The sequence below is a fragment of the Scyliorhinus torazame genome, chromosome 22 (assembly GCF_047496885.1).
Source record: "Scyliorhinus torazame isolate Kashiwa2021f chromosome 22, sScyTor2.1, whole genome shotgun sequence".
In the NCBI taxonomy this organism is placed as follows: Eukaryota; Metazoa; Chordata; class Chondrichthyes; order Carcharhiniformes; family Scyliorhinidae; genus Scyliorhinus; species Scyliorhinus torazame.
The window spans coordinates 70,583,679-70,607,923 of record NC_092728.1 but is presented as its reverse complement, the minus strand read 5'-3'; the positions used below and the strand labels follow the sequence as shown (position 1 = coordinate 70,607,923).

The 24,245-nt window shown below is 44.3% G+C and overlaps 1 protein-coding gene across 7 annotated transcripts in view; it reads left to right on the top strand.

Moving 5' to 3' along the window:
- The window catches only part of akna (AT-hook transcription factor), a 271,963-nt gene extending 248,841 nt beyond the window's left edge, over positions 1-23,122 (top strand). For all 7 annotated transcript variants that reach the window (XM_072488305.1, XM_072488310.1, XM_072488309.1 and 4 more), the window contains 6 exons: positions 5,658-5,792; positions 7,390-7,491; positions 8,035-8,148; positions 9,956-10,094; positions 11,782-11,950; positions 18,101-23,122. In XM_072488305.1, the coding sequence (XP_072344406.1) occupies positions 5,658-5,792; positions 7,390-7,491; positions 8,035-8,148; positions 9,956-10,094; positions 11,782-11,950; positions 18,101-18,247 (806 nt within the window). In that variant the 3' untranslated portion in view covers positions 18,248-23,122. The remainder of the gene's footprint in view (positions 1-5,657; positions 5,793-7,389; positions 7,492-8,034; positions 8,149-9,955; positions 10,095-11,781; positions 11,951-18,100) is intronic.
- The last annotated feature ends 1,123 nt before the right edge of the window (positions 23,123-24,245 follow it).

Genomic DNA, 24,245 nt, shown 5'->3' with positions numbered 1-24,245 from the left:
CCTCGGAGTGGAGAAGTGAGGTGTTGAAGATATCTGTGAAGACACTCGCCAGTTGGTTAGCGCAGGCTCTGAGTGCTCGCCCGGGGACTCCGTCGGGGCCTATCGCTTTCCACGGGTTTACTTTCAAGAAGGCAGCTCTTACCTCCGAGGGTGTAATAGTGGGTATGGGTGTGTCCAAGGCTGTTGGGGCAAGTGGCACTGATGTATTGGCTGACTGTTCAAAGCGGGCATAGAACTTGTTCAGTCTATCGGGGAGGGATGCTCCAACCCCAGAGATTCTGCCTGGCCTTGCTTTGTAACCAGTGATCTCATGTAAGCCCTGCCATAGACGTCTTGGGTTTGTGCCATTGGCCTGGGACTCTAGTTTGTTAGCCTGGGACTCTAGTTTGTGTATAAATTGGAAGAGTTGGATATTCAGCGAGACCTTGGTATCTACGTGCATCAGTCACTGCAAGTAAGCACGCAGGTACAGCAGGCAGTAAAGAAGGCAAACGATATGTTGACCCTCATAGCGAAAGGATTTGAGCATAGGAATTGGGACGTTTTACTACAATTGTGTAGGGCATTGGTGAAGCAATACCTGGAGTACTGTGTACAGCTGAATAGCCAATGTTGTTCCTCTGTTTAAGAAGGGTAGCAAGGATAATCCCGGGAACTACAGGCCGGTGAGCCTTACTTCAGTGGTAGGGAAATTACTGGAGAGAATTCTTCGAGACAGGATCTACTCCCATTTGGAAGCAAATGGACGTATTAGTGAGAGGCAGCACGGTTTTGTGAAGGGGAGGTCGTGTCTCACTAACTTGATAGAGTTTTTCGAGGAGGTCACTAAGATGATTGATGCAGGTAGGGCAGTGGATATTGTCTACATGGACTTCAGTAAGGCCTTTGACAAGGTCCCTCATGGTAGACTAGTACAAAAGGTGAAGTCACACGGGATCAGGGGTGAACTGGCAAGGTGGATACAGAACTGGCTAGGCCATAGAAGGCAGAGGGTAGCAATGGAGGGATGCTTTTCTAATTGGAGGGCTGTGACCAGTGGTGTTCCACAGGGATCAGTGCTGGGACCTTTGCTGTTTGTAGTATATATAAATGATTTGGAGGAAAATGTAACTGGTCTGATTAGTAAGTTTGCAGACGACACAAAGGTTGGTGGAATTGCGGATAGCGATGAGGACTGTCTGAGGATACAGCAGGATTTAGATTGTCTGGAGACTTGGGCGGAGAGATGGCAGATGGAGTTTAATCCGGACAAATGTGAGGTAATGCATTTTGGAAGGGCTAATGCAGGTAGGGAATATACAGTGAATGGTAGAACCCTCAAGAGTATTGAAAGTCAAAGAGATCTAGGAGTACAGGTCCACAGGTCATTGAAAGGGGCAACACAGGTGGAGAAGGTAGTCAAGAAGGCATACGGCATGCTTGCCTTCATTGGACGGGGCATTGAGTATAAGAATTGGCAAGTCATGTTGCAGCTGTATAGAACCTTAGTTAGGCCACACTTGGAGTATAGTGTTCAATTCTGGTCGCCACACTACCAGAAGGATGTGGAGGCTTTAGAGAGGGTGCAGAAGAGATTTACCAGAATGTTGCCTCGTATGGAGGGCATAAGCTATGAGGAGCGATTGAATAAACTCGGTTTGTTCCCTCTGGAACGAAGGAGGTTGAGGGGCGACCTGATAGAGGTCTACAAAATTATGAGGGGCATAGACAGAGTGGATAGTCAGAGGCTTTTCCCCAGGGTAGAGGGGTCAATTACTAGGGGGCATAGGTTTAAGGTGAGAGGGGCAAGGTTTAGAGTAGATGTACGAGGCAAGTTTTTTCCGCAGAGGGTAGTGGGTGCCTGGAACTCGCTACCGGAGGAGGTAGTGGAAGCAGGGACGATAGGGACATTTAAGGGGCATCTTGACAAATATATGAATAGGATGGGAATAGAAGGATACGGACCCAGGAAGTGTAGAAGATTGTAGTTTAGTCGGGCAGTATGGTCGGCGCGGGCTTGGAGGGCCGAAGGGCCTGTTCCTGTGCTGTACATTTCTTTGTTCTTTGTTCTTTGTTCTTTTGGTGTCCTTATCTGAGGAAGGATGTTCTTGCTATGGAGGGAGTGCAGTGAAGGTTTACCAGGCAGATTCCTGGGATGACTGGACTATCATATGAGGAGACACTTAATTGGTTGGCATTATATTCACTGGGGTTTAGAAGAGTGAGAGGGGATCTTGTAGAAAAATTATAACAGGATTAGCCAGGGTAGGTCAGAAAGAATGTTCCCAATGGTGGGCGAGTTCTGTACTGGAGGTCATGGTTTGAGGATAAGGGGTAAACCTTTAAGAACTGAGGTGAGGAGAAATGTCTTCACCCAGAGAGTGATGTATCTGTGGAATTCACCAGCACAGAAAGTAGTTGAGGCCAAAACCTTTAGGCCAATACCTAAAGAAGGAATTAGGTATAGCTCTTGGGGCTAAAGCGATCAAGGGGTATGGGGGGGAAACGGGATCAGAGCATTGAACTTGATGATTAGCAATGATCATAATGAATTGTGGAGCAGGCTTGAAGGGCCGAATGGCCTCCTCCTGTTTCTATTTTCTATGTCACAAACCGTCAATGTTGTTACCTTCCTAAAACGAGGAGACTAAAGCTAGTTGTTTCACCCTTACTAGTGCACTGCCTGACATCACAAGTAAAACTGAACCAATCACTGTGTAAAATTCAGTTCCACACATTGTACATTTATTGAGCCACTTGGAAGCTTAACCATAATAAATGGAACAACATCAACCTTTTGGCTGGACGTCACTTCTGTGAGGAATATAAAATCCTTCTAGTCTCAGATGAGGGTTATTGATTTTCAGACCTATAAACTCTGATTATGTACTGTTAGTCCAAGTGGACATGTGATTTAATGTCTGTATCATTGGATACCTTTTAGTATTCTAAAACCTGTGGGCACTTCTCTCTAATGAAACCAAACTCATTTTATGTGTTAACTTTTCTCCTAATCTTAAATCTCTAAAATCAAACTAATTTAATAATCTTTATTAGTGTCACGAGTAGGCTTACATTAGCACTGCAATGAAGTTACTGTGAAAATCCCCACGTCGCCTCATTCCGGCGCCTGTTTGGGTACACTGAGGGAGAATTCAGAATGTCCAATTCACTTAACAAGCACATCTTTCGGGACATGTGGGAGGAAACCGGAGCGATAGCTCCAGGAAACCCACGCAGACACTGGGAGAACGTGCAGACTCCACCCAGACAGTGACCCAAGCTGGGAATCAAACCCGGATCCCTGGTGCCGTGAAGTAACAGTGCTAACCGCTGTGCTACCCTGCCGCTCATATGTTTTATGATGGTTAGTCAGCTTTGACCTTATTATGAAGGGGTTTGATAAGGTAGACGTGCTAGAGACCAAAACTAGGAGCCATAAATATAATATAATCACTGATAAATCCTATATGAAACTCAGGAGAAAGCTCTTTACTCAGCGAGTATGGGTAGAATATGGAATTCACTATCATAGACTTTTTGAGGCAAGTAGCATAGATGCGTGAAAAAATAAGCAAGAACAGCACATGAGGCAGAAAAGAGTAGATGAGTTATGTATCGATAGGATTGGATGAAGTAGGATGGAAGGAGATGAGTGGGGTATAAATACCAGCATGAAGCAGTTGGGCTGAATGGGCTTGTTCTTGTGCTGCACTTTCTGTGTAATTCCATGGATCCCAAGGTGGGATCTTTCAAGTTACCCATTTAGTTATCTGTTTAAAGAAGCTTTGCACATAATTAAGAACCTATCTCAACCTCATACAAATATTGTTAGTCAATGTAGGCTATCGACACTGCTCACCTCAGCAGGCTACATCGTATAAACTGCTGAAAACCAGTCTCAAATAAATATCCTTGTTTCATACACTCAACCGTCTAAATTCTTGGCAGTCTTTCTTGGAGAGAGGAAGTGCTTGTTTCTGTATCACTGCACATCCCCCAAGTTTGCACTAATTTGCACACTTTAGACACTACCTCTTAACAACAACAGACATAGGCTCTGAAAACACAAACAGAAATATTAAGCTAGTAGAGGAAGGATCACAACAGATCAGCTCTTTTAGATAGCTATGACCAAAATGATGCAAAAATAATAAGTTACTGGATATTTTGCCATTAGATTCCATTATGTGAATTCTGCTTTACTTGCTGGTCATGCTCTTGCATCATTAAAAATTAATCCTTTACAAATTACTTCACATTGAAATGTTGCCTTTCTCATATTCTTATGCCTTGTCATTAATCTGTGAAATCCTGTTGTACATACACTTCATACATTGTCTGAAATCTCTCTTCAGCAGTCATTAAATTGCCGAAAGTAACTGAGGACTAGAAATAGCACCGAGATATATATGACAAATGTGTTCAGTAGTTGTACACGAGTGCCCCACAATATAAGATCAGCACTGTACCTTTTACAGTCTACCCTAGCATACTATATGAATGGTAGATGCAATTAATGAACCCCAGCCATGAGTTATGTTAAGAACCCCGCTGATGTTAAATGCAAGAGTATCCCAAAGCCCAGGAGGGTAACTTGGAACATCAGTTCTTAGTGATGTATATTTTCAATTTGGGGAAAATACGTGAACCAGGGAGAAATAATCCAGTCATTTTGTGATCAATTAAGAAAGAATATTTATTAACTTAAAAGAAAAGCACATGGCAAGGATGCTACAATAGTACACTTAACTTCACCATGATTATACACACACAGTATTACATGCAGTTACTCTTTTGTTCCCAACTACCTATGTTTCCTGAACTCTGAGATGTACCCAAACAACATCCAATATTATATAACTATGAACTAAATCCAGCAGATAATTACCAAGCACAGGTTATTTGTTCAAATTTGGGAAAACTGTCTTCAGTTTCAGCAAAGGCGTAATCTGCTAGTTCAAGCATTGGATTTTAACCAGCTACCCCTTTAGCAATAACTTATTTTCAAAGGAGACTGCAGACTGTGGCTGGGATGATAGCTGCCTCTACTGTGTCCTTTTCTCCAGTTATTGTGCTGTGGATATATCATTCTTTCCCTTTGATGCTACCCACTCTGGGATTCCAGCTTTTAACATATAAGTGCCATTTCCCTTATCTCTCCACTTCGAAGTTACCTCTTCTACATCCCATTGTTTTCCCCTTGTCACATAGGTAAACAGTTGTTTTGCTCACTGGTATGCTATTCACATATCAAAAACTCTTTCACACAGCTGCCCTTGTCAACTCCCTTTTATATTTTATTTTATCCCAGTTTCATTTTTTAATCTTAATTTCCCCAATTCGTAACAGTCAATACCAGCATTTACCATTAACTGCCATGCCCACTTTATCTGCCATTTATTCCCAAGCCCACTTACCTCTAGTCCTTTGTACTTGTCTCTTTGTCTCTTAGAATGAGGCTATAGAGAGAGAGATCATTACGTTTATGGACTGAGAACCATAAGATCTATGTATTGATGTTCCTCAACTACAGAAATAGCTGTTGCAATTACCTCTCAAATCACAGGCTAAAAGAGCACTCAATATCCAGGATAAGATTAACTAAGAGAAGTAAGAAGGAAATGCCAAACAAAATTTTGCCTTCACTAATATTGGAATAATTATGATTTTTCCAGGCACTGAGTCAGATGCGTCATCATCCATCACGCACCCTCTAGCTCCTGGTATTTCAGTTAGTCAGACAAGCAAGAGTTCATCTTTTCGTGAGGGACAAAAGCGCAGGCCTGTTAAAGTCAAAGGGCCATATACAGGTAAAAGGACCATGAATTTTATTACGGATTAAAGAATGATTTTACATCAAAACTGCATTAATTGCCATTGAGTAAATAATCTGGTAATGTTTCTCTGATGTCCTAGCTGTCAAATGATGGTACAATATTTCACGGAGGCCAGATCCATTCCTACCTCCTACCCTCCTGTTATATAAGGAGCGGGTGAGGACTCTGGGTCTGTAATCGATGGAGTTTAGAAGGATGAGGGGGATCTCATTGAAACTTTCAGAAGGCCTAGATAGAGTGGACATGGAGAGGATGCTTCCACTAGTGGGAGAAACTATAACCCAAGGGCACAGCCCCAGACTGAACGGACGATCATTTCAAACGGAGATGAGGGCGGATTTCTTCAGCCAGAGGGTGGTGAATCTGTGGAACTCATTGCCGCAGAAGGCTGTGGAGGCCAAGACAGAGATAGATAGGTTCTTGATTAATAAGGGGATCAGGGGTAATGGCGAGAAGGCAGGAGAATGGGGATGAGAAACATATCAGCCATGATAGACTCGATGGGCCGAATGGCCTCATTCTGCTCCTAGCTATTATGGTCTTAAATTTCCATTTGCCACTCCGCTCTTGCCGATGTTTGGTCATAACTCAGGCTCGTGCATAAATGTTAATCCAGAATTTATTATGCCAAGAGGCTCCGATTGCACTTTAACTGAGACAAGACCAGGTCGAGCCAGGCCTGCAACTGGTGATAAGAGCCTCCTCATTATAGGAAGGATGTGGAAGCATTGGAAAGGGTGCAAAGGAAATTTACCAGGGTGCTGCCTGGTTTGCAGGATAGGTTTTATGAGGAAAGGTTGAGGGAGCTAGGGCTGTTCTCTTTGGAGCGGAGGAGGATGAGAGGCGACTTAATAGAGGTTTATAAGTTGATGAGGGGGATAGATAGAGCGGACGTTCAGAGACTATTTCTCGGTTGGATGTAGCTGTTACAAGGGGGCATAACTATAAGATTCAGCGTGGGAGATACAAAAGGGATATCCGAGGTAGTTTCGTTACTCAGAGAGTGGTTAGGGTGTGGAATGGACTGTCTGCTGTGATAGTTTAGGAACTTTCAAGCGGTTATTGGATATGGAGCACACCAGAATGACAGGGAGTGGGATAGCTTGATCTTGGTTTCGGACAATGCTCAGCACAACATTGAGGGCCGAAGGGCCTGTTCTGTGCTGTACTGTTCTATGTTCTATGTTCTGTGTTCTAAGGTAAGCGTAAACCTTTTCTTTTGTGGAACCAGGAGGGATGAAGGTGCTCCTCTGGGCTGCAAGAGGAAAGTCACAGCCTCCTGCCCTCTGGATTCCACCTCCACTCCTCTCAGCCTCTCCTCTGAGATTGCGGCCTCCTTTGCATTGGACCCGTCCCTCACACCCTTCCACTTCCTGTGATTATCTGTTCTGATTGATCAAACGTCGATTGCAGTTTTCATAAAAGCACAGCTCTGCCCTGTGCTCAAAGGCTAACGTTGGATAATTGGTGGGAGGTGCCCTTGAAGGGCGAGCTTCAAGAATCAAAGTGCAAGCAATATGGGTTATCTTGCTTTTGACTGTGATGGTTACTGCTGATAATTACCTTCTAGGCGCCGATTATAGTTTATTTGTACCACCGACCGCACCGGAAGAATCTGCACCTGGAGCTCTGGCCTGCCCTTACTGCAGAGGAGTCCGAACACACATGGCCGGTGAGTGACATTTTCCAGCCTACTTTTCATTTTCAGTGCCTCGGCTTCCCCAGATTAAATTACAAGCATTGAATGAATATGTCGCGAGATTGAAGCCAAGGGCCTTGTGTGACAGGAAGCTTCCTCTTACTATTTGGAAACATTAGCCAGTTTTTTAAAAAATGGAACGTGCCAATTGGCAGGAAAAAATTACAATCCGTTCCGGCAGCTTGCTCACTTCCTGCCTCTCCAGTTTCTCGCAAACCTTGGGCATCAGGACATGATGAGGTTGTGAGGCAATATTTAGATATTAAGTGATCCACTTTGCCATGAAAACCAAAATCTTTAAGTTGTCCACCTTTAATATACGTCATTCTCGTCCAATTCTTCTCAGGCAATTTTGCTGTTCAATTCTAATAAAAGTGAAGATTTGACATCTCCTCCAGGTTGCATGGCCTCATGCCTAAGGTTTTAATTTATCGTTTAGCATTTCTGTGGTACGAATATTACAATGGACAGTAAGGCAGTTCGTGACCTTTGACTTAGCCAGTGTTCTTTCTTTAGCCCCATCAAGGAATGCTCCTGTCTCCACCAGTGGTACCAAGAGGAATTCATGTCCTGCATGTAAAGGATCTGGAATATGCAATGACCAAAAATCGAAAGTGAAGCCAGAACATGGTAAGTACATTGGAGGAAATAACAAGCATGGTTAAAATACCAATGTGGGAATTCCATGTTGGGTCTCGGGCGGCACGGTAGCACAGTGGTTAGCACTGTTGCTTCACAGCGCTAGGGTCCCAGGTTCGATTCCCGGCTTGGGTCACTGTCTGTGCGGAGTCTGCATGTTCTCCCCGTGTCTGCGTGGTTTTCCTCTGGGTGCTCCGGTTTCCTCCACAAGTCCCGAAAGACATGCTTGGTAATTTGGACATTCTGAATTATCTCTCCGTGTACCCGAACAGGCACTGGAATGTGGCGACAAGGGTTTTTCATAGCAACGTCATTGCAGCGTTAATGTAAGCCTACTTGTGACAATACAGATTATTGTTATTCCCACTAACCTTTCAGTTTTCTCGGTTTTAGTTTTTTCATTTTCTCGACGCCAGGAATCGTACGCAGGATATACTGTTCTCCTGCCTGATTCTCCCAGCCCATCCGCCTGCTCAGGCAGGCTGCACTAAATTCAGCCCAGAGACTCAGAATAGGATCTAAATGAGAGCCACTGATTGTTATCTATAAAACCCTTAATCATGGGCTTGTTTGATCATCTTTGGAGGAGAGAGTGGAATTTCCCAGATTCTTTTCTCCTTCAAATTAGCTTAGTTCTTCCTCTGGATGTTTGCCGTCCCCAATAGTTTGCATCGCTGCTGGGAGGCAGAGTGTCATAGGAGCTGGGCTGTAGTATTAAGTTCAATTGTGGTGCTATCGGACAGGGTTAATGGAGGAATAGGTCTTTCCAAAAATGCCAGATGCTCAAAGCACCACGCAGGATGATAGAGCATGCTTTGATGTGAATAGGGACGGACACCTTCAATGTCTATTGCAATGTTTGGGAGCAAGACAGACGGGTTTTGTTTCGTGAGAAAATGGATATACCAGTTCAGCATCTCCCAAATGGAACTCAATTCTGAAAAGCATATTTGGAAAACAGGACCCAGACAAAGGAAAGCACTTGTGGTTTGGTTAATCAGAAATACCTCAATTTCCTGTCGCAGTTTAATCCTACAATCAATTTCAGAAAAAATGACGATGTAGCACTGGACAGTAAAGCCACTTAAAGTCACTTAATCTCTTCGCTGCTCCCTCTGTATTCACGGTAAAGCTTTACTGAAGACTTGTGCTGTGATGGGCAGCCAGCTGTCGCAGCACAAGAGGTGAGGTACAACATGAATTGTTGGTGATAGGGTGTCTGCTTTACGTTATTATACAAAGCCAGGGCCAACTTCAGTAAAACTGTTGCTCGATTGTTTTCTGAAAATCCTTATTATAGATGACGCTCACGACGGAAAATTTTCTGCCTTGGAAGACAACAGCACCATAAAATCATCATTCTAAATAGAAGATTTAATTATAATCAATGTAAGGAACGAGCTACTGGTTCTCCGAGGGCAAGCAGTACAACACATGTCGGGATGGGGCTGGCTGCAAATTGCCTCATCTCCAAGGCTCCCAAGAAATAATAGGCTGGCACCACAACCGCCATCGACGGAAGCAACTGGTAAAAATGCTGGCATGGGGATATTCCCACAGCATCTTCAAGCCGATAAAAGTGCCAGGAGACGCAAACAATAAATTGGGAATCGGACCATCAACCAACATGATTTGGCTCATGGTTGAACCTTTAAGTGGTGATTTAAAATGGATGCGCTGTAACACCGCAAGAGTTTACTCATGATCTATAAACTAAGTTTGGTGAAATGGTCTTTACCGCAGGGTGTCCAAGAGCGATCAAATGGTTTACTCAGTTCCCTTCCTTTCATTTTGACAGCTGCTAGAGAGGAGCTACCCAAAAGCTCAAGACGGAGCTGGAAACTCAGGAAGCAGCACAGTGTGCGCATCGCTGAACCTCCTCCTGTGCTCAGCTGCACCCCACCACCTCACTATGTGCCTTATTCTCCACAAGTGTAGTGAGTATATAATGCAATGGGGAAAAAAAACTTCATTTTTTGTGGGCCTGAGTGACATTTCAAATTGGCAGAATTAACATGGAGAATGCTAAAAAAAAAGTGATCTTAGGACTGGGATATTTGTTTTGGTTTACTTTTGCTTTTTCTGTTAATGTGCAGCCAAATCATACATCTGTTTTAGTTACCTGTCATAATTTATCTGTAATAATTTCTATGGCGATGAGCGCATGGATGCTATGTTCTAGTGCGTTACGATGATTGAGTCAGTGCACCAAAGAACGTCTAATTTGTGACGAGTTAAGATATATTAAATTACGATAACATGGGAAGAAAACAATGCTAATACTACTAATGAACTGTAAACCGTTAACAACTAGAATACGAGAGCTAATACAAAACACGACTGTGGTGTTCTTTGTGTTGCGGAATTCAGGATGGTTGGCGTAGTGTTCACAAAGACCACAAATAGCTTTAACTTGAACAAAGCTATAAATTTATTAACATGACTAATTTGGATTTGACACGTACTCCTAAATTATACACAGTTGATAATTAACATATCACCTACAACTAATCTCTGCGCTATAATAAACTATGATCTGCTCTTACTCACACTATGTTTACTTCAGTCTGTCTCTAGCTAACTCCTTCACTTCTCTCCCCCCCACAAGGCTTAGCATCAATGTATTATATACTTATAACTGTAGCTCCATCTAGTGGCTGATCTAGACATTTCATTAACCCTTGCAGTTCTTACATTTATGATAATAGCACAACGACTGTCCACGACGACTCCTCGCCCAGACTCTCCGAGGCTACAGTGTCACGTGGTGTAGATCTTTTGCCACCCCCTGGTTAGAGGTCTAACATATTAACATACAGAATTGCGTATGCGAATCATTGCAATGTAGATTTACATGGGACTGGATTGTCGTTCACTGCAGTCCACCGCATGCAATGCTGTAGTGGATTTCCTTGCTCCCATCCCAGCAGTGAAACCCACTGCCATGTCTCTACCTTAAAATAACAAAGGCGGGGGGGGGGGGGGGAGGGGGGGGGGGGGAGTATGGGGTCCATGAATCTCTTTGATTTCCCCATCTCCCACCATTCTCAGAGATCGCCAGGAGAGGCAGGGAATCTTGGGGCAGCAGCAGACAGTCTACCAAAGACCCCCCCTCCCCCCCCTCACACACTTTTTCTTTGAGGGGGAGACACAGTGGTTGGTGACTTGTGCCTCTCCTTGGATCCAAGCTATTTCCTCGGCCTCACTGGAGCCTGTAGCCTCATGTGAAAGTTTCCTGTGGATGTATGGGGTTGGGATTGCTCTCTTTGATTTGAGCTTCTCCCCTGCACCTGCTACAACTGATATCCTGCTGCAGCACCTTTGGAAGCCTTGGAGTGATGGGCCTCCAATGTACATCCTGCTTGCAGACCCATGCTGCCTTGTTAATCACCTTCAATCCAAGAAAATGGGTGATGGATCTTGCACTGACTTGCAAACCACCCCCCTCCCCCATATCCACCTCATCCTCCAAACCCACCCAACAGTAGGACCTGCCCCACAGACAGCGCTGAAAATAGTTTTTTAAAAAGACCTTAAAAAAAACATTTGCGGTGACTAATTATTTTAACGCATTTGAACACATCTCTTCGGTTTTTTGATTTGTTTTGTTTATTATTTTGTTAGTTATTCTGCACCAGCCTGCACACTTGCATCGCCAGAGCAATCACGCTTCTACTATTCATCTGGATATAAGATGGTAGAATCAACGCCAAAACCTTCACCTAGAAGGTCAAAAGGCCATCACTCGAATCCATCAATAACAGACGATATTTCCTACTTTGAAGCATTTGAGGTGAGATGATTTTTTGCATTCTACCATTCTGCAAATTTTCTCAGATTAGAACATGAATTGAGGCTAGTCATTAATGTTGGGAATTCTAGCTGCTGAAGTGGAGAATCTTCCACTGGCTTCCTCGGTCTGTAATGTTTTTAATATATTTTACTGAAATCAAATGGATCAGAAGGCAGTGAATAAAATGTACAGCGGGTGGCTAAACTCAATGATCACAACTTTCATACACAAATGTGCCTAGCTACAGTTGTCAACTTTGGTTAGAGGCATTCCTGAAGGTTTGATCCCGTGCCATTCTGATCACATTACACCTAATCATATACCTCCTGTACATTTATTGAATTTATCCCTTACTATTTCAGGTCCTTGTCACTGTAAAGCAGCTGTCATGTGAACATTTCCAAGAACCAGGAGGATCTCCATGTCCGGGCAGAGGAGAAATGGAGATCGAGGAAGATGGGGAAAATGCAGGGTCACATTTTCCTAGTTTACCTCTTTCCCCCATTCTCGCCTCTGCCAGTGCCCAAAATAGCCCAGTTCCACACTCCTGAACCCCATTGGCAATTTCCCTCTCTTCCGTCCTGAATTAGGACCCAGCCTCAATGGTCAGGGGAGGAATCCCCGAGTCCAAGAAGCTCCGGGTCACTGGGAGCATTGGAAAATCTCATCTATAGGCGAGGCAGGTTTTATTTTATCCATTGGCCTGGATTATTAATACAACAGGTGTGTCAGCTGGGTGGTCCACTGGGTTGTTGGCACAGTGAGTATATTCTAATCTCAGTCTGATCAGCAAGAGGAAGAAAGGGACCGAGGGGTAAAACATTTGGAGGCACTTTTGGAGGTGAGGGGCCATTTATTCAGGCGGGATGGTGCCTGGTTCGGATCCGCCTGCCTTCACATCTCTGTCTTAATCAAGCCTGGAACAGGAAGGTTTGCATATGTCCTTCCTGGGCCACCGCCAATTGAGCTCCTTAAGTGGACAATTAATGTCCACTTAAGGGCCTCATCCCACCACCACTGGTATTCAGCCAGCAGTAAATGAGGCAGTTGCCATGTGGGAAACCCATAAAGCAAACACTAGTGTGTTTGCTTGTGGGCTCCTGGGGAGGGGAGGCCCATTGGGAGTCAACCAATGCCCCCACCCACTCCTGCTGCTTACATTCCTGCTCCCGGTCTGTGGCCGTCATTCCACCCTCACTCACCCATGGCCTGGGTCCCTCGGCAATTCACATATGTGCATAACTGGCAGCTGCCACTACTGCCACAGTGGTGCTACCTGCGACCAGTGGACAGCAGCTGGCCCCTGTTTCCCACGAAACTCTCGGGGGATGATGTAGGGCTGATTTCTGCCCTAGGACCCTTAATCCTGAGGAAGGTCCATTGCTGACCATTTAAGTGCCTGAGAGGCACTTAATATAGTAGGTCTTCCCCAAAGAGATGGTAAGAGGGTCTTCACGCACTGATGAGGAACATTAGCTAGAATTAAACCACCGTGAGACAGATTAGTTTTACTCTGCTGATGACATGTCGGGTGGGATTTTCCCTTGCCGCCAGAAAACCAGATAATCCCGCCCGCGTGAAGTTCCGGCAGTATTGTTGCAATAGTAATCCTGCTCAGTACGGGAGGAACCACAGGTTCAGACATTTTGTGTATGTGCTTGGCTGAGGTGCCAACGGTGTGAAGCTACCATCTGTGGGATTGTGACTGAACGCCTCTCAGTTAGAATCTCTCATAAACATAGGTGCCCTCCTAGCTCTCCAGACAGTGCTCCCTCATCCCCTGCTTTAAATACCACCCAGTCTGAGGTGATATTCAGCCACACGCTTCCCCAAAAATATTCTGCCTCACAACGATCCAGCAGGGTAAAGCTCCTTCATTTCTGCTCCAGCTTCCAATGAATGCACTCTACTGTACCAAGGAGACATTTTTCAGTTTCTCACAACAGCACCTCAGATTGTGACTGTTGATTTAATGAGAATTCATGCCAAACCAGATAATGTGCAGTGCTGTTTGCCTTTGTTGCACAACTGCATTAAGGCTGTCAAAAGCCCCCTTTCCAGATGCTAACCAGAGGAATGTTTCATCTCATTCAACCGGGTGAGGTTCAAAGGCAGCTCCAGCAAGTGAAGGACCTGTGCTTCAAGGAGACAGGCATTCTGTTAATGCTGATCCTAATACAACCCTGACATAATGCTGAGATCTATTAGAAATTTTCAGATGTACTGCATTGATAACCAAATAGTCAATATTTCTTACACTGCATTGCAAATGCACTGAAAAATAATGATAAAGCCTACAATCTTTGGCTGTGCCTGAATCCCATTATGACTGCTAACTCTCGCGAGAGGGCCATAATGGAATTTGCTCCGGGGGGGATCTCGGAATCCCCCCCCCATCAGGCATGAACTTGATTACCATCAATCTGAATACAGTTAAGTGGGTTGTACCTTCTGGCCATGTCAGATGGTTCCTCCACGCTTGCTCGATGTCACACTGCTGGGAATCATACTGCCCTCCAGCAGTCGAGAGGATCACATTGGGGGCTTGAAGGCCAATGTAGCCTTCAAGTGGTCAGGGACAAGGCAGGGCAGTATCAAGGCACCCTGGCAATGCCAACTTGACAGTGCCAAGGGACGGGGCCAGGGGAGGGGAGACATTAGTGGGGGGATTGCCGGTGATGATAAATAGTGGTGGGGAGGTGGGGAATGGAGTTGCCGACTGTCATGATATACACCAGTATATCATGGTGCAGGCACACACTGATGGACACACAGTGGGACCAATCAACACACACAACACCGCAGCCAATCACCAGTGAGAGCACACGCACTATAAAGACAGGGGGCATCACAATTCCCGCTCATTCGAGTTGCAGTTAGCTAGGAGGACAGAGCTCACAGCCTGCAAAACTGACATTCACCATGTACTGAGTGCATCGACTGGTTAGGACAAGGCAAAGGTCTTTAGTTAAAACTAGTATCGTAGTAACCCACGGTCTAAGTAAGTTTAAACAGTTAATGATTCAATAAAATAGTGTTGCACTATTTCAAGTGTTGGTGACCTGTATGTGATCCAGAACACCCAACACATCATGGTACCAGGGGTGGTGGGATACTAGCACTTCTTAGACCTACCTGCAAGTGATCTGCCTTCCGCCAGCATTCCGTCACCCTGCGACATGGACAACATCAGCCCGCCGCCACCGTTCCGCATCGCCGGCAACCTCGGGGCCAACTGGAAGATTTTCAAACAGCACTTCCAGCTCTTCCTCAAAGCCACGGACAGGGAGGGCGCCTCGGACACCAGAAAGATTGCTCTTCTCCTCTCCACGGCCGGGGACCATGCCATCCACATTTTCAACTTTCTCACCTTTGCAGATGATGAAGATAAGACGAAGTTCAAGACGGTCCTCCTCAAGTTTGACACTCACTGCAGCGTAGAGGTGAATGAAAGTTTCGAACGCTATGTGTTCCAGCAGCATTTGCAGGGTGATGATGAACCTTTCCAATCCTTTCTTACGCACCTCCGCATCCTTGCGCAATCTTGCAGCTACGGGCCCACCTCCGACTCCATGATATGCGACCAAATCGTTTTCAGTGTTCAATTGGACCCCCTACATCAGCAGCTCCTCAAAGTAAAGCAACTCACCCTAGCGACCGCCATCGAGACCTGTGTCTTACATGAAAACGGCACGAGACGGTATTCCCACATACAAGCGGCTGAAACGGCGCGGCAAGGTCCCCACGAGGCGGAACGGTCCAAGTGATTGAGCACCTCCAGGGCCTCAGCCTGGATGAGGGCAGCCATTTTGTGTGCTTTTTGCGGACGCCCGCGCTTGTACGCGCCAAACGAGGGGACGGCGATGTTGAGGAATGTAATGCGCAGGCGCGCACCACACACGACCGCAACGCGCATGCGCAGTGGCGCAGCGAACGTGCTGACGTCACGACGTGCGGCAACTGTGGCTCCGCCCATTTAAAGCGGCAATACCCCGCAGAATCTCGACAATGTCTACGATGTGGAAGACTTGGCCACTATGCTGCCTGCTGTCGAGCAGCTCAGCCTGCCAACTCATATCGCTGCAGCCAGCCTCGCAGGAATGTTCGGGCAATTCAACCCACGGTCACCGATGCGGATCTCCCACACAGCAGTGACACCGATGACCCGAAGGCGCCTTTTCGAGTTGGTGTCGTAACGAAAAACAGGCTGTCCCCGAAGCAAAGACACCAGCCGCTGTCGGTATACAGCATCGATCCAGACGATGAGTGGTATGCCACCCTGATGGTCAACTAGAATTCGTTGCCCAGCTCAGAGACTTAATTTGTGAACTTTGTGGACTTATGGACTTTCTGATTTGTTCTGTTCTTCCGTTTAATCGTTCAAGTGGTTTGTATATAGTGTTCATCTCGTTATTCTTGTGACACACTGTTTTTCTGCACCAGGCACCTTCCCATGTAAATAGCTTAGTTTTTATGTACATAGTCCTGTAAATATTTTGCACACATAGTCAGGAACATTCACCATACACTATTTATTGCCACGCAGGTACATTCTTTATAAAAGGGGGGATGTCATGATATACACCAGTATATCATGGTGCAGACACACACTGATGGACACACAGTAGGACCAATCAACACACACAACACCGCAGCCAATCACCACTGAGAGCACACGCACTATAAAGACAGGGGGCATCAGAGTTCCCGCTCATTCGCGTAGCAGCTAGCTAGGAGGACAGAGCTCACAGCCTGCAACACAGACATTCATCATGCGCTGAGTGCATCGACTGGTTAGGACAAGGCAAAGGTCTTTAGTTAAAGCTAGTATCGTATTAACCCACAGTCTAAGTAAGTTTAAACAGTTAATAATTCAATAAAATAGTGTTGCACTATTTCAAGTGTTGGTGACCTGCATGTGATCCAGAACACCCAACACATCACCGCCGATGGTGAATAAGGGGGGACATCTGGCGTCAGGGGGGATGGGAGGGGTGAGGGTCCAGATGTCAGTGTAGAGGGTCAAGGAAGGTCTGTGTCTTAACTTTGAGACCGGGAAGCCCTTTAAAAACAGTGCCCTGATCTCTTGTGGAGCTGGGCTTGCTGGAGTCTTTAGGCCCCTCCCCTCAAGAATGACAGCAAAAACAAGCCCCCTGCATTTTTTTTGACATAGCGTCAGCTGATCTGGTGAGAAAATCTGGCTGTGGTGAAACACACTGGTTTCCAGTCAGAGGGTTTTCAGGAGGGATGGTGTGGCCTCAACCTGCCAGCAAAGCTAGGATTCGGTCATTGGGGTGCCATTTTCAAAAGGTCCCCCGGTCTGAAAGTGAGGTTGAAGGCCCTGATCTCCCCCGCCCGCCTCCCTCCCCCCTCCATGCAGGCACAACATCCCCCCCACACACATCGTAACAGGAACCCACCTAATTGAGTACCTTTGAGACGCTACCCCCTGGACCTAACCCAAGCCCCTCCAACTCGCAGTGCCAATCTGGTTGACAGTGCCAGGATGTCAGGGGGCTGTGTCAGCCTAAACATGTCCCTTACCACACGAGGGCTATACTCACCTCCGAGCCCCCGGCATGGTGATCACGACTGGTCTTTGCTTTTTCTGTAGTGATTCCCGCTGGCATGTGAACCCAGAAGCAACGGCGTAAAGCCATTATTGAATATTTAAATCGATTCAAATTCATGGAAATGTGGCTGGCAGGAGGCGTAGGAAAAATCTCAAAGTGAGATCTCTCCAGTGCAAATCCTGTTATGGCCCTCTCACGAAAGTCAGTGTCCATAACGGGATTGGCATCCGCAGCGAACAGGGTCGGAAAATCGCCCCCCGTTATTCCAAGCAATTACTTTGTTTACAATAAAGCCTCTTGGCTCATAGATTGGTGTCTAGTTCTCTCAGTTGCTGACATATATTTATCGTGATCGCTGATCTTGTTTACTGAATGACTCCAGGTGCAGAGCCAATACCTGGGCCTGTGGTTTCACCCAAGCAATTTAGTTGGCTACTTAGACCCTTTAAGAGTAGAAGCCCAGATCTGAAAGGGTAAATTTGTTGATACTCACCTGTTGCGACTTTGGAGTGGAAAAAAATGAAAATAGATCTTGTAGAAAATATGTGTCTTTTGTGGTTTTTTTTCCCCCCCTTAGCTGTCAGACCTCAGTTGCTCCCTGGACCAGGCCATCGACGCAGCAAGGAACATAAAAAAGACCACAAAGAAAATGGTGAGGGCACTCTCATCGGATCTCTACAAGGCCAAAGCCATCCAAGAATGCCACCAATTATTAACCCACTGACTCCAGAGTGTGGTGTTTTGTTTTGAGATATTCCTGAATCATTTAAATACTCTTGTAATTTACCTTAAGGGCATCACATACATTCATTGAAAACACTGGACAATACAGACAACATACATTAATTTGTTGCCGCAGCACTTTGTGTGTTCGACGAGCTACTGTGTGAATTATTTCTGTGCTGATTTACTTTCTCCTTGTGACTCTGTGGTACTTGTCGAAAGCTAATCTCAGAAGTAGCAGGCTCATAAGCAAATGATTCATGGTTCCTAGGACATTACGTCACCACATTTCAAAGGGCAAAACAAAGTAGTGAACATGGTAACATCCTCTGTCGATGTGCAACAATCGCATTGCAAACTCACTGACAAGCACACTGTTAAATAGTACTCGGAGTTCACAGACATGGTAGGTGCTTGGTTGTTATGTACCTAGAGAAAATGTGGGCTTTCAACAAGTGACATTGTGAAGACATAACTCCCGAGTCTCGTCACGATGGGTTATTTCTCCAAATCGATAGTTTAATTTGTGCCATTTGCTTGCATTGTCCTGGAATTAAAGTACAGTTTGTAAAATGTAGCTGGTCGTTAGTTCTGCCCTCTTCATAGCTTGAGGGCATGTGACAGGATTTGCATTGCTTCAACGTCAAAGCTAGTTGTACACAACCTACGCCATGAGGACATACAGGCAGTGCATAGAGCTCACTCAGTATTCTTACAGGCGTACCAAAATGAATTATTTTTGACCCAATTAAGTTTTGATTGAACTTCACAGGTAACATCTTCCATGAGTGTTTGGGTGGTTACAATAAATGAAACCAAGAGGGAAATATCTAAGCTCCTATTGAGCAAACTGGTTATCCTAATGCACTCTGCGGTACCAATAGCCTCAAGTGGGCCACAAGAGATTTTAGTATCTAGTACATGCTTTAAGGTTGACCAAAAAAGTTGCTGTTTCAAATCATAGAATTTGAAAGTCTTTTTACCTCAAGTGCCATGTAAATATTCTGAAGAGGAACTCTGTGGTACTAACTTTTCATGATTCCTCCTATTGGAGCGATCTTTCGAAACAAACATGCACTGACACAATTGTGTAACTTATATCTTAGCACTTACATGTTTTTTTATATATATGAAAAAGGTCCTACACACTATGTTAGGTGGTTGGCCATGTTACACAACTCTGCAATGGTCTGGTTAGCTAATGACCTCAGGATCTTTCACTGTATTCAAAATAATACATTCCGGCCACAGAGCAAAGCAGATCGTCTATTTTTGATGACTAGTCTATTTTCAATTAAGTATTTAATTTTATAATTAGCATTATTAGGATTGAAGGTTATTAGATTAAATGTAGCCCACACAGACCAGTGTGTATATCAGAAGGGATTGGTGTGCAGATGATCTCTTGTCAATATTTTGGAGTTTCTGATTTATTGGATACAGTATGTAAGAATTGATAAGTCCAGCAATGGATACCTACCTTCTGCAATCGAGAATCAACATTATATCAACAGAGTCTGAATGTACTGAATCCAATTTGGTTTGGCATCATTTAGTGCTCTTTAACTGAATTTGAGTTAACTCATCCAAGGACCACTAGTGGATATGAAATTAGTTCTGATGTGAATGAGCTCCTTGATAATCTGAGTTAAATCAAAATCGACATTTGGATGTCATAAAAATCAAACCACTTCTGTGTAGATTGGATAAATCCAGACAGATTTAAGCAAGTTCACAAGCAAGCAATTTATACCAGCCCCATTTCTGGCTCCAGATTTTATAATATTAGAGATCACTGTACAAAGTAAATATGTGTGCATTTTCTGATTTTTTTTTCATTTTGAAGGCACGGGCTCTTTTCATTCAGAGCCTATGTCTCTCAAGCACGTTCAGAAGTCTAAACTCATTGCTTCTTAGGCAAATGCCCTTCTTGTTTCTGCTTGCGAGCCTGGAAGTTTGTCAGCATCAAGCTTTAACACAGTTAGCAGCGGTTTATTATAGACTTACTTCTGTAGAGAACTTCACTTCAACTGGGCTTTGTCACTCTATCAGATCTCAAACAGGTGACATACATTTTATTACCTGCTGCGATCTTTCCTTTTAACGTGGGCAAAGTCAAACTTATTACCTTTCAACCTACCCTCTGATTTTGTTTTTTTGTGCACAGCCAATTCATGTTTAAGTGCACAGACCTGTTAAATATTACTGCATGGCTACGCATGCATTTTTTAAAAATGTATTTTATTCCAAACGTATCTGAAAAGTTACAACACATAAACAATTCAGGGAAAAAAATTCCCAGCACACAACTATACAGTTTGTACACATTTTTACCCTTTTTCACACCACCTCCCTCCCCGGCCACCCCACCTCACCCTCCGCAACGAACAACTCCTCAAACCAGTCACGAACATCCCCCACTTTGCCTCGAAACCCTCCGCTGAACCCCTTAACTCATATTTGATCTTTTCCAGCTGAAGAATTACATATAAGCCCCCCGTGGCGTTGCTGTCCGCCACCCCAATAGAATATGTCGCCGGGTAATCAGAGAGACGAAGGCCACAACATCGGCCTTCCTCCCCTCCATCAGCTCCAGCTTCTCCGATATCCCAAATATCAGCACCAAAGGGTCCCGCTCAACCTCCTCCCCCACTATCCTTGTTAGTGCCGTGAACACTCCCGCCCAGAATCTCTCCAACGTTTTGCAGCCCCAGAACATAACTGCGTGATTCGCATAGCTGCGCATGCGTGGTGGCTTCAAGGGACCGAATTGTGCGCAGGAACATGCTGCACAGTTGCGCAGCTCTGTTGCTCATTTCTAATTGCCCTTGAGAAAGTGGTGCCGAGCTGCCATCATTGCTGTGGGTCTGGAGTCACACGAAGGCCAGACCGGATAAGGACAACAAATTTCCTTCCTTATAGGAGGTTAGTGAAATTACAGAAGTTACATGGTCACAATTACTAACGCTAGATTTTTATTCAAGATTTATTTAATTAACAGAATTTAAAATCCACAGCAGTCATAATGGGATTTGAACTCCAATTCCTGAATTATTCATCCTGTAAAATAACCACTTTGTTCCCATTTCCAATTGTTAGTTTGTAATACTTCATTAAGAGCATGCCAATAATGTAGCCAAAACCTCAATCTCGAGTGGTTAGGTAGTTTGAACCATGTTGTAGAGGTTAGGGTATCCACATGTATCTTGCTTCCCTTCCTGGATTGCTTTTCATGAGCTCCTCCAGGGTTTTGCCAATCCTACTTTTCCTGACTGTATAAGGTAAATTAAGTTTTAATCAACACGTTATTCCAATAGTGTTTAAAAGTACGTAATTTGTTCAGGTCACTTAACCGCAATGCAGACCAAACGACTAACAGGTTGCCTGAGAAACGTTTGCCATTTTTTGACCATCATGTGTTTTTTTTAAATATAACTTACAACACTGAAGAGGAACACCTCTGACTATTGCACAGGTCTGTTGAGAAAATTGTCTTTTGTAAAGACTAGTTTCTTTTACGAATGAATATTTGTGTCTGCTTTCAAATGTCTTGGAGTTTATGTATGGATGTTCAGAGGCACAAATCAAAAGTGGTGCCTGTTTTAATTTGATGTAACCAATTGCACACTTTCTATTACCATCCTGTATGCTCAACAGTTTTATATTGTATTTTCTTAGTGTGTACGATATCATTGTCAGCTACATTTTATACCAATTACCCGGTTCATATGTCAGTGCAGTACCTTCCACCTGGCCCACCATTATGCCTGCGGAGTCTATTAAAGGGACTCAGCTCTTACACTCCTGAGATTTCAAGGATTAATATTAGTTTGCAACAACTTCTGCATTACTGAAACCACCAAATCAGGGAATGGCATAGACTGACTGGTTATCTTTGAGATGATGCTTTTCAAAGCATTTCTCAGTTAAGTGTCCCGACGTTAAAATTATTGTAAAGCAGAATGGACAAAATTACAGCAGGTTCTACAGCCATTGGATAACATCAGATCAACAAAGTCCCTTCTAGATTGCTAGAAGGTGATTTAATGGCCTTTCATTTCAGTTTTGCACTGTTTATTGTTAAATGAACCACACACCAGAACACCCCGATAATGGAGTGTTATATTCATGAGGGTAAAAGCCTGGTGCACATATTGTGAATGGAGCACTATTTATTTTATTCCATGCATTCCAGATACTGCTGGCAGATTGGACAATTCACTGCTCATTCGCAGCATTGACTGTTGCTTTAAATTCTATCACAGTTAACAGTGCTCCTAATGTGTAGTGAAGAAATCACTACTGTCGAGTGTGGGCTTCTCTTAAAGAAGCAGACACAGTTTTTACCTGAACGTAGAAAATTGATGGGCAGGAAAAGACAAGTTGGTCCATTGAGCCTTCCCCACATAGCGGAATGGCTGCAACTTCATGGCTCTGTTTCTAAAGTTGATAGTGTTTCTTTTGTTTGGAACCCAAGCTACTGTGTAAAAGACAGGGCATTGCTTTTATTTTGTAAAGTTTAATTGAAATCCAGCCTCTTCGGGCAAAGCTGCTACTCAGTGCTTTTAAGAGTGGAAACTCTTGTTTTATTAGTTAGTTTGTATCTCGGTAAATATGAACCTACCCCTTTCTGAGAATCATCCTGAAATGTGAGTGAGTTAGATACAAGATTAAACAAGTATTTTTTTTTTAGTAATGAGCACAAGAAATAAAGAATGTTAACTGATCTTGTCTGAAATATTTTTTCAAATATTTATTATAATTTTTGTAATAAATGTGATGTGAATTAGTACAATTTGGCTACCTGCGCTTTTCTACCATGTTTTTATCCTGTAACAAGTGATTTTTTTTATTCGAATAAATTGATCTTCTGGAAGCCGCTTTGTTTATTGCATTGTTCTAATCTTTTTTATTTTCTCGCTCCTCCCTGCTAATATAACATTTGCTCATCCGATACAATAAAGGTGTCCAAAATCCAGTCCCTAAGGGAAAGAAAGACTTTGCATTTCCATGGCACTTTTCATGACATCAGGATGTTACAAAGTATTTTACAGCCATACAGACACTTTTGTTGTGCTGTAGGAAAAGCAAAAGCCAATTTATGCACAGCATGTTCCTGAAACAGCAGATAACCTGTTTTATTGATGTTGATCAAAGGATAAATACTGGGGAATAACACCCCGCTCTTTTTCAAAATGGGGGATATGGAACCTTTTACATACCTTTGTGAGGACTGGTAACGAGCCTCACTTTAACATCTTGGGATGGAATTTTCTGGGGAAAAAATGACAAGGTATCATTTTCGGTGCAGAAATTTACATCCGGCCTATACGGCGCAATCTGGACCACGATTTTAAGGCACGTGGAAAATGCCGCGCCTGAGGTGCGAAGTGTCAGATTCACCCGCTCCACGGGGTATCTGAACACTGCATTTAAATGGCTCCACAGGACTGTCATTTAAACCAGGAGGATGGCAACGAGGAAACATGCTCCTCGATTCATGGATGGGGCCATCATCCATGTGCTGGATGCCGTGGAGGAGAGGCGGGCAACAATATAGCCTCGGTCTGGCAAGAGACCCTCCAGCAAGGTGACGAATCCCGCCCGGGAGATGGTCGCAGCACTGGCCAGTGTCATCTTCAGGCCTGCTCCGCCATTCATTATGATCATAGCTGATCACCCATCTCAATAGCCTAATCCCACCTTCCTGCCCCATATCCCTTGATCCCTTTAGCCCAAAAAGCTATATCTATTTCCCATTTGAAATCACACAGCGTGTTGGTCTCAACTACTTTCTGTGGTAGTGAATTGCACAGATTCACCACTCCCTGGGTGAATAAATTTCTCCTCACAGGCGCCAAAATATGGCAACTAGGGGATTTTCACACAGTGTTAATGTAAGCCTACTTGTGACACTAATAAAGATTATTATTATTGATAAAAGGTTTACCCCTTATCCTCAAACGATGACCCCCTCGTTCTGGACTCCCCCACCTTTG